General features: G+C 42.6%; 1 protein-coding gene across 1 annotated transcript; it reads right to left on the reverse strand.

Moving 5' to 3' along the window:
- Positions 1-8,748: 8,748 nt before the first annotated feature.
- Positions 8,749-11,127, reverse strand: LOC114479351 (multimerin-2-like). The gene is made up of 5 exons (XM_028473011.1): positions 10,861-11,127; positions 10,452-10,589; positions 9,707-9,790; positions 9,495-9,626; positions 8,749-9,422 (listed from the first exon to the last, which is right to left on the reverse strand). The coding sequence occupies exons 1-5, from the start codon at positions 11,108-11,110 to the stop codon at positions 9,136-9,138; spliced, it is 891 nt and encodes a 296-aa protein (XP_028328812.1). The 5' UTR covers positions 11,111-11,127; the 3' UTR covers positions 8,749-9,135.
- Positions 11,128-17,474: the final 6,347 nt, after the last annotated feature.

Below are 17,474 nucleotides of genomic sequence, written 5' to 3' on the forward strand. Positions count from 1 at the left end.
GCCACCAAATCATGACAGTTTCAGGTTTCCCGTCAAACCATATACAGTATGTGTTTGCTTGGCTGTTCGTTCCTCAGTGTAGCGTTTGGCTCTGCTGCTCTCAGACCTACGATGGAGGGTCTAACTACGACACTCATCTTCACGTTGTATTAATAAAATGTTGTTTATATCAAGAAGGTGTCCGCGCAAAATTCTTCACATCAACATTTAGATAAAGGGGAACCACCACACAAGTAAAGGCAAAACATAGAAAAAACATTTTAACCACCATGCTGACATAGGAAGATTCATGATACCCACATAGAAGCTTTGTGAAACTGGGTAAATGTAACCTAGCTAGTCAATATTTCCCATTCACCAGCATCACTCAGTCTAAAAATAGTTCTTCCCCAAAACTTGTCATATATTATTGTTATTTCTACTGTACATATACCTGGCTGTCCTAGTTGCTCGTTGGAACAAACAGGACTTTATTTTCCATACCAGGCAATGAAAGCTGGAGTCTGACTTTCTTTTGCTCCTTCTGTAGCATTTCTGCTGCAGTAGGTGGAAGTTCTGTGTAACAAAGACTTTTGCTGTAACCCTAGCATCCGGGAGTTCTCCTCGTTTGTTATGGTCGGTGTTTACATCCCACCTCAGTCTTGTGTAACAGAGGCGTTACAGCACCTGGCCGACCAGATAGCAGACGTGGAGAAAAAACATCCAGACTCATTGCTTATCATTCTCGGGGATTTTAACAGAGCAAATCTAACCCACGAACTCCCTAAATACAGACAACATATAAAGTGCCCCACCAGGGGTGCTAACACACTGGACCACTGCTACACTGTAATAAAGGATTCATATCACTCTGTTCCCCGTGCAGCTTTGGGGCTCTCTGATCACTGTCTGATTCACCTCATCCCCACCTACAGGCATAAGTTTAAATCTGCTAAACCTGTAGTAAGGACTGTAAAGAAATGGACAGAGGAGTCAAAGCAGGAGTTACAGGACTGCTTTGACTGCACTGATTGGAGTGTTTTTGAAGCTGCATCAGACAACTTAGATGAACTGACTGACACTGTGACATCTTACATCAGCTTCTGTGAGGACATGTGTGTGCAGACCAAGACTTTCTGCACATACAACAACAACAACAAACCCTGGTTCACACCTCAACTTAGGATGCTGCGTCAGGCTGAGGAGGAAGCCTACTCGAGTGGGGACTGGGTCCTGTTTAAGCAGGCTAAGTACACACTAACCAAGGAGATCAGAGTAGCCAAGAGGTGCTACACTGAGAAGCTAAAACAAAGCTTCTCAAACAAAGTTCCTTCAGAAGTGTGGAAAGGCCTGCGTGAGGTTACCAACTACAGGAAACCCTCCCCCCACCCTGCAGGTAACAATAGCCTGGCTGAAGACCTGAATAGCTTTTACTGCAGGTTTTCACACCCACCCCCGAGCTCATTAGCATCAGCCCATCACCTGGACTCTGCCCTTCCTGCTCCCCCCACTTCCCCCCCCACCTCACCCTCTGACCCCCCACCTGCCCTGAAGATCAATGAAAGAGATGTGTGCCAGCTATTCAAGAAACAAAATATCAAAAAGGCTCCAGGACAAGACGGAGTATCTCCCTCCTGCCTGAAAGCCTGTGCTGAGCAGCTGGCCCCCATCTTCACACGGATCTTCAATACATCACTGGAGCTGTGTGAAGTACCTTCCTGCTTCAAAAGCTCCAGCATACTGGTACTGAGCCACCTGAAGGACATCACAGACCCCTGCTGGACCCCTTGCAGTTTGCCTATCGGGCAAACAGGTCTGTCGAGGATGCAGTCAACATGGAACTGAACTACATCCTGCATCACCTCGACTCCCCAGGGACCTACGCTAGGATCCTGTTTGTGGATTTCAGCTCTGCATTCAACACCATCATCCCGGACATCCTTCACCAGAAACTCACCCAGCTCACAGTGCCGGCCTCCACCTGTCAGTGGATCACCAACTTCCTGACTGACAGGAAGCAGTAAGTAAGGCTGGGAAGCATCACATCCAGCACCCGGTCACTCAGCACTGGCGCCCCTCAGGGGTGTGTTCTCTCCCCACTTCTATTCTCCCTCTACACCAATGACTGCACCTCAGGGGACCCCTCTGTGAAACTCCTGAAGTTTGCAGACGACACCACCATCATCAGTCTCAGCAGGGACGGGGACGAGTCTGCCTTCAGACGGGAGGTGGAACAGCTGGCTCTCTGGTGCAGTCAGAACCATCTGGAACTGAACCCGTTCAAGACTGTAGAGATGACAGTGGACTTCAGGAGAAATCCCCCCCCACTCACCCCCCTTACCATTCTGAATAGCAAAGTGGCTACCGTGGACTCCTTCAGGTTCCTGGGATTCACAATCTCACAGGACCTGAAGTGGACCTCCCACATAGACACAACCAGGAAAAAGGCACAGCAGAGGATGTACTTCCTGCGTCAGCTGAGGAAGTTCAACCTGCCCCAGGAGCTGCTGATCATGTTCTACACCTCCATCATTCAGTCTGTTCTGTGCACCTCCATCACTGTCTGGTTTGGATCTTCAACCAAACTAGACAGACACAGACTACAAAGGATAATCAGGACTGCAGAAAAGATCATTGGTGTTGATCTGCCTTCCATCCAAGACTTATACCTGTCCAGGGTCAGGAAACGGGCAGGTAGCATCACTGCAGACCCCTCCCACCCTGCACACAATCTGTTTAAACTCCTCCCCTCCGGCAGACGCTACAGATCACTGTACGCCAAAACTACCCGCCATAAAAACAGTTTCTTCCCCCAGGCTGTCACTGTGATCAACACTAAACAGTCAGAGTGTCAGACCTGTTTCTGTTACTGTGAAATAACCTGGAACTAAACATAACAACCCTGGATCAACCTGTCACTGAGAATGTTCATGTACATAATATTTATTTAAATGTTCACCTGCACTACTGCACTATTATCTTATTATTATTATTGTATTTTTATTTTATTTCGTTATTATTATTATTATTATTATTATTATTATTATTATTACTATTATTATTACTATTATCTTGTTATTTTATTTAGTTTGCACATATTAGTCTAACTACTCTTATATTTATGTTTATACTTCTTTTTTTATTTATTTTTATTCATTCTAGTTGATTGTTATTATTTAATGCACTATCTGAGAGAGCACAGGTCACCCAAGACAAATTCCTCGTGTGTATTCATACACTCTTGATCAATAAAGTTGATTCTGATTCTGATTCTGATTACCAGTACAGATTTGGACACATGATGAGATTAAGTCATCTAACCTCAGCATTCACATTTTTTATCTTGCATGGTGCAGACGAAGAGCTCTGCACTGGTTGAGGGTCAGAGCCTCGGCAGTGCCCTCAAGATTTTGGACTTCTCTTTCAGCAGCAGCCTAGTTAGGAGCAAAACAATGAATTTTGATAAACCCACAGACCACCTATGCACTGAACAGTAAGTCAAGTACCTTACAAAACTCAGAACTTACAGAACACACAAATACACCACAATGAACAGTGTCCTGCTGCTTCCACTGTTTTGGATATCGCCCAATTTTGAAGGCCACCTGAAAATGTGAAGGTGCCAATAGTAAGATCTGGATTTCTTTTGCTTTGAAGTCCAACACCTACAAGGAAATGCATCAGTCAACAATATAAATAAGACAAAGCTTTAGCTTAACTGACATTACAGTTAAAAGATAAGTCATGGTGGAAGGATTTTTGTCCTTCTGTGTCATTTCATGTAAGCTGCTCAACAAAACCATTTCCATAAAAACTAACCTTTGCTTGTCCAACTCTAAATAAGTAATAATATACATTTTAACTTTTACATTAGTGGTGGCTCACCCACAGAATGAAATGGTTCCCTGTCTCTGGAGAAGAATGACCCACAATTATGGGGAGAAATAGCTTTTCTGAGACCTAGCGCACAACAATAACATCAGGTACAGTCAGGTCCATATGTTAATGACATTCTTGTTCTTCTTCAATTACATAAAAAGAAGAGTTGAAAAACGACCTACAGGGATGCGTTTCACTACTGTCACTGACTCCTCCGCCGTTGGACCATTCGCGGTGCCACAAAATCAAATCGAATGTTCTTTTAGAGCCACACTGTTACAAAAAACATAGCATGCATGTTTTAGTTAAGATTTTAAAAAGAATTCCAAAATCATAAAGGGAGAAAATTTAAAATTTCTTGTGCCAGCTGTGCGACTCTGTTGTTAACTGCCTGAAATTAAAAACATTTTAAATAACAATTAAGATTTTTTTTGATTGCAATATGAAAGATAAACATTTCTGCAGTTAAAACAGTGATATAAGTCCTTCTTATATTTATATGTTATTTATGTTATATGGTCAAAAGAAAGGTTTTTTGTTAAACTTACATCATCAGTCAACCATGGCATAACCATTGATGACTAAGTTAACAACTCCAGTGGGCAAACACTGACAATGTCCTGAGTCATGGCCTGCTTCTCATCACGCGACTCAGACAGTAGAGCCTTCAGTTTTGCTTTAACACACAGATTATTCAAAAATATGAATTCTTGACACATTCCATCACTGTCATCAACAGCATACCATTTTGCTGTGAATGAAGACTTGCTGTCCGGTTGGATGGTGAGCGTGCCCTCTGACTTTGTAAGGACATTGACCTTCTTCCCCTCTAACGAATAGCAAAGAAGTACAAAGTAATACTTTTCTGAAAAACATGTTTACGTTGCTAGTACATTTATATTTTCACAAGTTTGGGCAATTTAATCAGAATTAGAAGTATGTGATGGCATATTGCTCTGTATTATCAGATACTGGCTTACCAGCAGACTGATGTCCTAGCATCTCATGCTAGCCAATATACAGTTGGGTGTTGCACAGGTCCTCCATTTCACCCGTACACTTTGCTTAAAATGTGAGTATTTTACAGTTGCCAGTTCACGATTTAACTGCTCTGCAACTGCAGAATTCACTTCAGTTCGAAGGGTTGGGTAGACATCGACACTTCTTAATCTCTCTTCTGGACATTTCTGTTTTTTTATGGAATTGGTCATAGAGTGAGTGCCGTTGATTGGTCCCTGTGATCGGACGTTTGGCTGACATCCGATCACAACCTGGTTCTCCCTGCAGTGAGAACGCAGACCTTGGAGTTGGGATGTCCCGATCCGAGTCCTTTGATTTTGAGAATTGGCAGATACCGAGTCCAGATCCGATACTTTTATAATACATTAAAAAGATAAAGAAGAGCAAAATAACAGATCCAGGATGTCCCTTATTTATTTTATTCATCTTATTTTAACATTCAACCCTAAACAGAAAACTTCTGTGATGTAGCTTGATCAATCAAGCAATAAATTAAAAACAAATTCACTTTTGACTTTAATGCAAAATTAAATAATATTAAATAAAAATGTCTAATATAAAAATGAACAGTGTCTCATCTTAAAATACCCAACAGACATGTTAACAAATAAGAAAATAAAAGTGCTGTAAAGTAAGGCCAGTAATGTGTTTTTAGGAACTGTACTCTTAATGTTTATTCTCCTCATTTAGTTTCACACATTAAAATGTATGTTTTTCTTGATGAAAAGTATGACAACTTTATTTTGTTGTCATTGCAGGTGCAGAGCATGTAAAGTATCAGCTGTTTATTAAATAAAGTGTGTGATGTCTGCAGATAGAGGTTGATTTAGAACAGGGGTTCTTATCTGGTCTCATCCTGGGACCCACATTTTTCCACAGTCATTAAATCACAACCATTTATTAATTTATTTTAGAATTCAACCAATTAAATTTAGTTTTTCAAAAATTGCTGTTGAAAAAATACACATATATAATATACTGTATGTATATCCATCCATTTTCATACCCGCTTATTCCCGTTTATCAGGGTCACGGGGGTCTGCCGGTGCCAATCTCTGGCTCTCATAGGGCGCTGGGCGGGGGTACACCCTGGACAGGGCGCCAGTCCATCCCAGGGCAACACAGACACAGACAACCATTCACTCATTCACTCCTATGGGCAATTTAGAGACTCCAATCAATCTTACAGTCATGTTTTTGGATTGTGGGAGGAAGCCGGAGTACCCGGAGGAAACCCACGCAGCACGAGGAGAACATGCAAACTCCACACAGAAAGGACCCAAGTCCACCCCAGGGCTTGAACCCAGGACCTTCTTGCTGTGAGGCGGACGTGCTAACCACTAAGCCACCCGACGACACCATGGGTTGTCGTCGGGTGACAGCGCAGAGGCGAGAGAGACAGAGGCTGTGTTCACACTGCAAGCCTTAATGCTCAATTCAGATTTTCTATTTGTCCATTCACATTAGCATTTAAAATGTGACCTATATCCAGTGACGTGCCGTGACCACTAGGGTTGGGTAGGCACGTTGCAAATCGAGACCACCAATGACAATTTCATATGTTTCTGCTGTCAAATGTTAAATTTTATTTGTATAAAGCAATTTCCAACAGTCATCTCAATGCTCTTATCAAAATGTAAAATTTATAATAAGAAAGAAAAAACCCAACAAGATCCACATGAACAAGCGTTTAGCCATCTAAAAAAATCAACATCATAAACACCATTAAAGAAACATAAACAATTATTTAATATAGCCTCCATACTCTCCCAACAACATATATCTCATGACACGACAGCACAACTGTTGTTTGTGTTGGAAACACAGAAACACAGAGAAAATGACAACTCAGAACAGCCTCAGTGAGGAGCATCCACAAAGTCAATCCTTCCTTTTGTACCATTCACTGTGAAAAGTATGAAATATTTTCTAACCTTACCTTTGCTGAAGGTCTGGTAACTCAGGTGTTGGTCTCCATCTTTTAAAAGCTGCCGTTTTTTTCCTCAATAAAAGTTTCTCTATCATCTCTCGCGCTGTCATCCACACTGTTATCCCGCCCACTAGCTAGAAAACGTAGCAGCAGCGGTCACGTGATATCAATTCACTAATGTACTGTGAACTTACGTATAGCATATAGCATAGCACGGTTACGTCCAAAGACAGCTCTCTACGCTGCCTCTGTACGTAAATGGTTATCATCTTGGGGACCTGACTGCTCAGGCGCAAACGCGTAAAATCACGCAATGAGAACGGAGACAGAAGAGCAACGTGCCTTCGGGAGGGGGCGTGGCCTCCCTCTGCTTTACAGCGGAGCGAAAAAAAAAAAAAGACTGTACAGCTGTTCCAGGAAATAGCGCTGTTTAGTCATTTGGGCTATGAAACGCACAAAATGCGGACACTTTCAAACTTATAAGTACTGTAGGCTATTGGAAATGGAAAAATAAATAATTCATAATTATATGATAATTAAAAAAATAATAATAATAATAATAATAATAATAATTAAATAATCAAAATATCAATTCACCCTTGGGTAGGCACTGCCTACCTTGCCTACCCTGACGGCACGTCACTGCCTATATCAGACTCCAGTGTGAATGGTATGTGGCTCCAATCCGACCCACATGCGCATTGTCGTGTTTGTCTCAGTTTTTGTGCAGTGGAGCCGGAGAATGAACGAGCAGGTGGAGGAGGATGAAGAGAAAGAAAAAGACATAAATATATATATATTTGCTCTTCAGAGCGGTCTCATTATGATTCGCTCACTAGAAACCAAAGTGTGGCTGTTTTGACCAGGCAAATGCGAACCATGGCTGGCTTGACCGCATTAGTTTCAGGGGTGTCTAAACGTGGTCCTGGAGGGTCGGGGGTCCAACAGGTTTTCATTGTGTCCCTGTTCCAACACAGCTGGGAGACTCGTTAGCAAAGCTGCTTCAGAATATCAGAAATGTTGGAGCAGGGACATATAGACATATGAACTATAGATGTATGAGGTGTAGCCACACCCCCTCCCATTTACACCCCCACAGCCCATCAGCCTTGAATCCCTAATTAATTATGCTTTCAAAAAAGATTGCACTTTTCTTTTTTTTTTTTACCGTTTTTTTTGTCACAATGGGGGGCCCTGGGAGTTTTTCATTTTTCTAAGTCGGGTACAGCAGAAAAGGTTTGTAGCCACTGCCTTCATTGATCAGTGTAAATTCTGCTATTTTTAAAAGGACGTGTTGTAAAGACTAATGTTGGAGATGTGCGCTCATCTTGAAATCATTTTGAAGCAACCCTTACCTGCACTGAATTGAAATATTTTAGAACAATCCACTGAAATACAAGGTTTTACAGAACAGCATGCTATTGTAGACTCAACATGTAAGGTTAGAACATGATTATTATAATAATATGTTTTGATCTAAAGTGGGCCAGTCTGAGGTATGAAGCTCCAGGACTGAAAATGAGTCCCACTGTCACTATAGACAAGACAACGCCACAGACACAGAAACCATTTAGCAGGGTTCACCTTTCCTACAGGTTCTTCTGTACATTAAAATCACAGTTATCAGAATCGGAACGAATCTTTTTGTGTGGATTTTATTGCAAAAAAAAAATATATTTTTTTTTTATTGATAAGAACTCAAATATGTTTCACACAGAAAAAAAAATGGTGAAATGTTAAAATCTTGAATTTGGAAAGATACTCACTCAGACTCCTCTGTTTTAAATTTTAAATGGTATTATTTAACAAATTCCACCAAGTGTAACAAAGAGTTCCTTTGACCTAGTCAGTCATTTAATGGGTGAAGCTATGGGGGTGGTGTTCTAGTGGTTAAGTAAGCAGTTGTGGGATTTGTGGCGTAAAAGAGGAGGAGTCTCTGGTCAGATGCTCACAGGGTTTATAGTCAGAGTTACACAAACAAACAAACAAACAGGCCTTCAGTTCATGTGTTGATCAGAAATCATTCAAACAAGCGGTGGTTGATATTGATTTGTGATGAACTAACTTCTGCTTCCTCCATCACAAAGAAAAATTGACCCTAGGAATGTAGTGGATAAGTCAGAAAAATATCAGATGATTTAATGAACCTGTATTTTAATATAAATGTCTGTCTGTAAATTCCAATAAAATACTGAGAGCTTTTTTAAATTTTACTAATTGGAAAAATAAATCATTATTTGTTGATGATAATTCGTTTTATTAATAAAAGTCATGTTCACTTCTTCTCACTGAGCACAGAACACAAACAGTTAAATAATGCTTGTTTCTCACATTGTGAAAAGCAGGTGACCACTGAAGGTGGTGTGGCGAACAGCAACATCATCATGTATCCTGGAGTTCTCCCACTGACGCAAAAACACAACATCTCCCACCTCCAGCAGCAGTGTAGCACCATTAGAGGAAGCTGCTGCACCAGAAGTCTGATGCTCATATGCAATACAAATGATCTGTCCGTTCTTCACCAGTGTGGCCCCTGAGGGTTGTGAAGGGTCTCCAGGGCCATACATGTAGAGCTCAAAGTGATACGCCCCCCTCACTGGTGCAGTAAAGAGCCCTGTAGGACAGCTTGGTCAATAATAGATTCATCTTAACATCTTGATATTTAATAAACCAGTGATGTCCGTACCTGTCTGTGGGTTATAGGCATTTCCAATATTTTCAATAATGTTTCTAAAGATCAGGTTTGTGTGTGTGTTGAACGGTCCTGTGTTTCCTGATCCAGAAGCCAGCAGAGAGGCGGAGAAGGCAACCTGCCTCACTGTATGAGAGAAAAGCCCTTTTACAGCAGCTGATGGTCCAGGAACAGGACTGCTGTGGTACTGAGATAAAATCACAAACCTTCTCTGTCTTTCCTCAGAGCTTCCACCTGCTTTTCAGTCATGTTTGCTTTGGTTTTAATGGTGACCAGTTCTGCTGCTTGTGCTGAAAAAAACATTGGCACTTATTCTATATTGAAAGAACGCAACACTTTTTGGTCATCAGCATTAATAAGGTGTCATTACAGTAAGTGTTGTTTGCTAAACTATGACACCTTTGGAGCTATGTTGGCATTTTTTGGGTTAGGTGGAGGGATCTAGTGGGGTTAGGGTAACAAACAACACTTAATGACAGCCTTTATGACACTGTAGTATAATTAAAAAAACAGGCATTTCCCTTTTTTTGAGGCAGTGTGCTGGGTCAAAAAGGTCCAAAGATGCTAAGAAAAAAGGTCCGCACAACTGCGTGGTTATCTCCCAATTTCAGTTTTCATTTACACCAAAAACGTGACGTTTCGGGCTGACCGCCCTTTATCAGACATGTCTCTCTGATAAAGGGCGGGGATGAAGGGTGTAAATTAAAACGGAAATTGGGAGATAACCACGCAGTTGTGTTCTTAGAATCTTTATGACACATTATTCATGCTAATGACAGGTGTCTTGTCATAATAGTGACAGCGTAATGCCAGCCTAAAGTTTTACCCACTGTTTTTGTTCATTAGAATCCATTCAGATATCTGTGATTTTTCATGAAAAATGTTTTCATTGAATGATTCACGTTCAGAAGAACACTTTAAAAGTTCTGTCATTACAAACGTTATACTTACTTTGGATTTGTTTCTGTTGTTGTGTGTCTTGTTGTTGCTGCTGTTGTAGTTGTTGTTGCAGTTCTTTGTACTGTTGTTGTTGCAGCTTTTCCAGCTCACTTTTTTGCAGTTTCAGTTCATTCAGTGTGGTTGATAGCTCTAAAATATAAAGTACATCTTCATGAGAGATAAATCCACCCTATGAAGGACAGATGCAGCTTATTTTAATATACAGTGTATTTGTTTCTGTTTCAAAGTCTGCTTTAAGATGTTTATAACATCTAATAAAGTCTTCAAACACAAAGCTTTTATTTATCAGAGATTTGTTGATACTTTTGTATCTATTACCTTGAGAAACTATTCCAGTATAAATCTATGTTTCTAATGTGTTCCACTATGTTCCAATGCTGAGTGATGTGCATCACATTACCTTCATTCTGTCTTTGCAGGTGTTTCACCTCCACCTTCAGTTCAGCCAGCTGGACGCTCATGTCTCTCAGCACAGAGTTGATGTTGGGGATGCAGATCTGCTGTTGGTTCAGGAAATGTAGAGGTTTGTCTCCTGCAGGTTTGGTTGAAATGATTTCTGAGTCAGCTTGGGGTACAGCTGCTGAGACGCAGCAGATACTGAGCAGCACTAATGGAAGAAGCAAAGCCATCTCTCTTCTCTGTCTGTGCATTTCAACTGTTAAACCATCCTTATATAATCCTGACTGTAAGACAATGATCAATGAGTTACCCGAAGAGTTTATCAGATACACGTGCAGGAGATAACATTCAGTACTTTGAACATTAGATCAAACATTATTGTTATTCATATCAGAGGTCAAACACAGTTAGAAGCAGCATTCCCATCAGTGCAGAAGCTGTGAATCATCTCTACACAATCTCCACTGATGTGTCGTGGCTTTGGGTCAGAGCCTTTATTCTTGAAGTGCACTATTATTTCGTTGGTATTTGAAGTGTTCAGACCCAGGCTGTTACTGTTGCACCCAGAGCTGCCAAGTGTCACCCTTTGAGTGTGACAGTTACGCAATTAGACCCATTCTCACACCACATGCCACACTTGACATTTGTCACCCTTATATTTCCCCATTTAATACTCTTATTTTTTTTTTATGACAATGAACTTTGGTCCTCGCAGCTTGCCGTAGTTCAAGTCAGTGTCGGCATCATGGGGGGCCATTTGCGGGCACTGCCCCCCAGATGACCTACTGTGCCCCCCCACTCTTCTCACTACAGGAGGAGCTTTTTATTAATCAAAGATATCCTATTGGCTATCGCAACTGCCTGTGTTCATTCGCTGACAGCGGACGGGAGTCTGCTCCATTGATATAATATACTGTGGTGTAATTGTTTTACATTTGTGCTATTGAACGTACCCTAGAGCTATTGTTTGGATCAGCCAATAGAATGTGTATATGTCTATAGCCTGCTCTGTTGATTCATGTGATGTCACTCACATTGCTGCGTCGTGACAAAGCGAGAGCGCTAAATTCAGGTGGAGGGCAGGAAGCCTGAGAATCTGCCGTCTGAAATCATCAAAATGCCCATATTTTGTGTAGTTTATGGCGGCTTCAGTCGTTCTAACTGAGAAAAGGAAAAGAGATTTTATAGAGTACCAAAGATTGTCGTTCACAAAGGTGAGAAATGTAAAAAGCTCACAGAACAACGCCGTAAAAAGTGGATTTTAAACCTACTACTGCTGTCGGGAGGAGCAGAGTCTGCTGATGCCCGTGTCTGTAGCGACCACTTTGTCAGAGGTATATTAACAAGCTAACTTTGTTTTTGTGGCTGTGTTTAAATAGCATTAGGAATCCGTGTACCCTTCGTTCTTTGGTTATTCGGTTTTAAAACCAAATCAAAATAACAAATAAAGTGTGGTTATTTTGTTTTTTTTTTTATTTAAAACCAAAACGAAATACAGAAAAACCAAAAACCAGATAACCAGCGTTTTTCTGTTTAATTTAATTTCTTTAAACTTGTTCTGTTTGTGTAATATTTATGGAGAAAATAGAGCGAGAACTGCACCTCGTTTTCTTCCCCAGGTCCTGGACCAGGTCTCCTCACACAATAGGACTTTTTAGGATTTATTCCAGCAGTTTTCCTGGTTCTGCTCATGTTTTCATTCAGTCTGTGGATGTTTACAGTCCAAATAGTATCTAAATAAGCTGGTGACTGGCTATTAAAGGTGAGGCTGGTGTGAGGAACAATAGATGTTAGAACTTCTACCATTTGACACTTTGCAAAAAAGAATAACTTTTTTTAGGGAAGTAAAAAAAAATATTTTATACGTTATAAATATTGCTAACAGCAGCTGTCAACACACACGGAAGTTGATCATAAGAAATGAGGAGCACCAGTAGATTTATTACATGACCTCTGGTTCCACACATGTACATGTTTTACGTAACATCCATTTTTTGGTTTCGATTTTTAATTTATTAATAACGTTTCAATTCACCAGTAATGTGACTTATGCCTTGCTCCTTTTTATGTCTGGACTGGGAGCAAAAGTCCGCACAGTCTCCAGTTTATCTGGATACTATTTGGACCGTAACACTGTTCAGTAAAGTTGGCAGATAATCACAGATTCAGACTTCCAGCATAATAATCCATCCATCCATCTTCTTCCGCTTTATCCGGGGCCGGGTCGCGGAGGCAGCAGTCTCAGCAGAGATGCTCAGACCTCCCGATCCACGCACACTTCCTCCAGCCGTTCTGGGGGGACCCCGAGGCGACACCAGGCCAGCTCAGAGACATAGTCCCTCCAGCGTGTCCTGGGCCTTCCACGAGGCCTCCTCCCAATAGGACATGCCTGAAGCACCTCCCGAGGGAGGCGACCAGGAGGCATCCAAAACAGATGCACGAGCCACCTCAGCTGGCTCTTTTCGCGAAGGAGCAGCGACTCTACTTTGAGCTCCTCCCGGGTGACTGAGCTTCTCACCCTATTTCGAAGGGTGCGCCCAGTAAAGGAAACTCATTTCGGCCGCCTGTATCCGAGATCTTGTCCTTTCGGTCTTTACCCAAATCTCATGACCATAGGTGAGAGTAGGAACGTAGATCGATCGGTAAATTGAGAGCTTTGCCCTCCGACTCAGCTCCCTCTTCACCACAACAGTTCAATACAGCGACCGCATCACTGTTGACGCCGCACCGATCCGTCTATTGATCTCACGCTCCATCCGACCCTCACTCGTGAACAGGATCCCGAGATACTTGAGGCAAGGACTCTCCACCGACCCAGAGAGGGGAAGCCCCCTTTTTCCGGTGAAGAACCATGGCCTCAGATTTGGAGGTGCTGATCCTCATCCCGGCCACTTCACACTCGGCTGCAAACCACCCCAGTGCACGCTGAAGGTCCTGATTTGATGAAGCCAACAGAACAACATCATCTGCAAACAGCAGAGATGAAAACTTGAGGTTCCCAAATCGGACTCCTTCCGGTCCCTGGCTGCACCTAGAAATTCTGTCCATAAAAGTAATGAACAGAACCGGTGACAAACGGCAGCCCTGGCGGAAACCAACATGCACTGGAAACAGGTCTGACTTACTGCCAGCAATGTGAACCAGGCTCCTGCTGCGGTCATACAGGGAACGAACAGCCCTTAGCAAAGGGCCCCGGACCCCATACTCCCGGAGCACCCTCCACAGGGCACTACAAGGGACACGGTCAAACGCCTTCTCCAGATCCACAAAGCACATGTGGACTGGTTGGGCGAACTCCCAAGAACCCTCGAGCACCCGATGAAGGGTATAGAACTGGTCCAGTGTGCCGTGACTGGGACGAAAACCGGGCTGTTCCTCTTGAATCTGAGGTGTGACTATCGGCCGGATCCTCCTCTCCAGCACCCTGGAGTAGGCCTTGCCGGGGAGGCTGAGGAGTGTAATCCCTCTGTAGTTGGAGCACACCCTCCAATCCCTCTTCTTAAAGAGAGGGACCACCACCCCGGTCTGCCAATCCAGAGGCACTGTCCCCAACTGCCCAAATGTTGCAGAGACGTGTCAACCAAGACAGCCCTACAACATCCGGAGACTTAAGGTACTCAGGACGAATCTCATCCACCCCCGGAGCCCTGCCCCCGTGGAGCTTTCCAACCACCTTGGTGACTTCAGCCCGGGTGATGGGCGAGTCCGCCTCTGCTTCCTCATTGGAAAACGTGGCAGTGGGATTGAGGAGACCCTCGAAGTACTCCTTCCACCCCCCGACAACATCCCCAGTTGAGGTCAGAGTTCGGTTGAAGAGAGATGGGTGAACTGAAAGAGAGGCTGGGGAAGGTGAGGAGAAGGTGGATCAGTTGGCGCTGAGTGACCTGTGGGGGGAGTGAGGATGCTGTAGATGGTGTTACCTTTGGATTGAAAGTAAGCAAGGAGTGAGTTGCATTTGGAAGGATGCTGATGTATTATAAGCTTCATTGCCAGCCTGTATTCTCACTCAGAGTCCGACTTGCTGTGATTGCTCCGTGGAAGTTCACGGTAAGAAGAGTGTACGAAGTGGTGTATTAGTCTGGTTCCAGTAAAAAGTGACCATAAAAAGCTGTAAATGTACTGATATGTAGACATGGGGCAGCGAGGAGGAGACTTCATGTAGTAAAGGAAACGTATCAGTTGAAACACCAACACTTCTGCGAAACCTAACTTGAGTACAGCAGCCCGCCTACCTGCCCGTTCTGATTGGCCGAGTTGTCTGACGTTCACCCTCATCAGCCAATAGGGTGCTACCTATGTTAGGCTGTTGCATTTGTTTGGATATTTCTTTAAAAAGTGCTAAATTATTGTAATGCGGCCAATAAAACACAGTGCTTTATAGCTTGGAAATTACAGTACCTCCTTTCTGTTGCAGACAAGGAGAGCCGAGGTAAAGGTAGCAGTGTCAAGGCATCAAAATCTGAGACAAACAGCTACAACATGAGACATGTATTTTGTCAAAATTGTTGTTACAGTTTTCATTTTTAATTTCTGGTTAATTAAAACTAGCATTAGGAGGCCAAATAAAAGGCCAAATTTTTTTCACCGGAACGCATCATGTCACTAAAGTTTCACTTTTGTCATTTTCTTAAACCTGGCAGCCCTAGTTGCACCACGATGTCACTTTGTTAAATATAAATATTGGGAGGAGGAAATGCAAATACATTAATGTTGCATGATCAAATTTAACAAACCTTGAACAGTTTGTGGTGCCTGTTGATTTAGCACGTTGTCCCACAGGGAGGTGGTAACTGTCACAGCTTTACACACAGTGATGGCTGCAGTGATTGTCACAAGGAGAAGACGAAAGGAGAAACCAAAGGCAATGGAAATAACAGATGTTTAATGCTCCAGTTAGCATTTTGGGAATGACTGAATCAAAAACAATAGAAATATATCACCTGTCCATCAATGCTTTTTTGGAGACTTGGGTGACTGCAATCACGGGACAATCTCATTCAGCAATTTCTCATAAACAATTTCTCAGGTATGTATTTATTTTGTCTTTCATTCAGAAAACATGTAAATTCAACACATTTTGTGGCCTATTGTTTACCTCCTGCAGAGGAAGTACTGCTGCCCAACACATGAACAAAACAAGCTAATATATTTACAGTCACTGAATTAAAAGCTGTGTAGATTGTGTGTGAGCTGTCATGACAAAATAAATCAACTGTGCGGCACTACTTCTCTCTTTCTCTGAAGGATGGACACTGTTTGGGTCTCTCCAAACCAAGAACATATTCAACAAAATGGGTCAACAGGTCAAACTCCACCCAAACCCCACCCAAAAAAAAGCATAGTCATTAAAATACTCTGGGCGGTGTCTCCATCGCCTCTGAGGGTACCTTGGAATTGTTACAGTACTGTCATCATCTTCGCTGTCCGAAGATGGTGTGGGACAATGACCATTGGCATTTATCTTTTTAAAGACAGATAAGTACCTTGTGATGGAATGTCCATCACTGCTGGCAGTGACCATGGAGCCATTGATGATGTGGGATTCACAGCTGTAAGATGACATAAGCTTGTTTTGTTTTGGCTGACGATGCAACACTGTGCCAACACTGTGCCAAGAGTGAGGGAGCTAGACTTTACGTGATGGCAGGCATCTGTATTTTGTTTCACCTTAATCTTTGCTTGTTTGTCACGCTCTCTGATGATGCGATCAGCACTGTTTTGAGTGGTGTTGGAGAGTGCTGGGATCTTGGTGTAGATTTTACGTTGAAACATGAGCTCTGCACCAGACCCTTCAGTGGTGCTGTGTGGTGTTGAGCGATATTCACAAAGAAACGTGTTTAGAGTTTGTTTCCAGGGGACGCTCTGACTCTCTGCTACACGTATAGCTTTTCCGAGTGTACGCATGAAGCGCTCTGCAGTTGCATTTGCTTGTGGCCATAATGGCGTAATCTTTCTGTGTTGGCATCCCATGTGTGATAAAAACTTTGAAAACTGCACGCTGTTGAAAGGAGGTCCATTGTCTGTTTTTAGTACTTAATTTATGCTAAACATTGAAAATGTTTTATCTATTAGTGGGATCACCTTATTAGTTGAGGTGGATCTCACAGTCTTGACAACTGGATAGCGTGTGTACTCATCCATGATAACTAACAGGTACTCTGCAGTGGGAGTGGACCATAAAAGTCTGCACTGACTGTGTGCCAAGTGGACTCTGGTAACTCGGACATTTTTAGAGACTCAAGTTGTGTCGCTGGAGTGTTTGCTTGACATGCTAAACAGTTTTTAACCACAAGCTCTGCTTTTTGGTCTATGTTTGGAAACCGCACTTTTGACCTGAGTAGTGTCTTTATTTTCACAATGCCTTGATGTCCCTCGTGGGCTAACTGTAACACCTTGTCCTCTAGGGCTGAGGGGATGATAATCCTGATGCCTTGAAGTAGTGTGTCATCAGTAGGTGATACTGTCAGTTCACCGCTGATTTGTTTGTGCTTTTGTAGGGCAGTGGCGTCTTGTGAATTTTTTGTGATTGTGTGCCATGTGTGTGTTCCTCATATGTTCACTGACCTTTTGCAGGATGGGGTCTTTTAGGGTTTCCTCTTGGATTTCGGCTAGAGT

This window comes from Gouania willdenowi, chromosome 17 (genome assembly GCF_900634775.1).
Source record: "Gouania willdenowi chromosome 17, fGouWil2.1, whole genome shotgun sequence".
NCBI lineage: Eukaryota > Metazoa > Chordata > Actinopteri > Blenniiformes > Gobiesocidae > Gouania > Gouania willdenowi.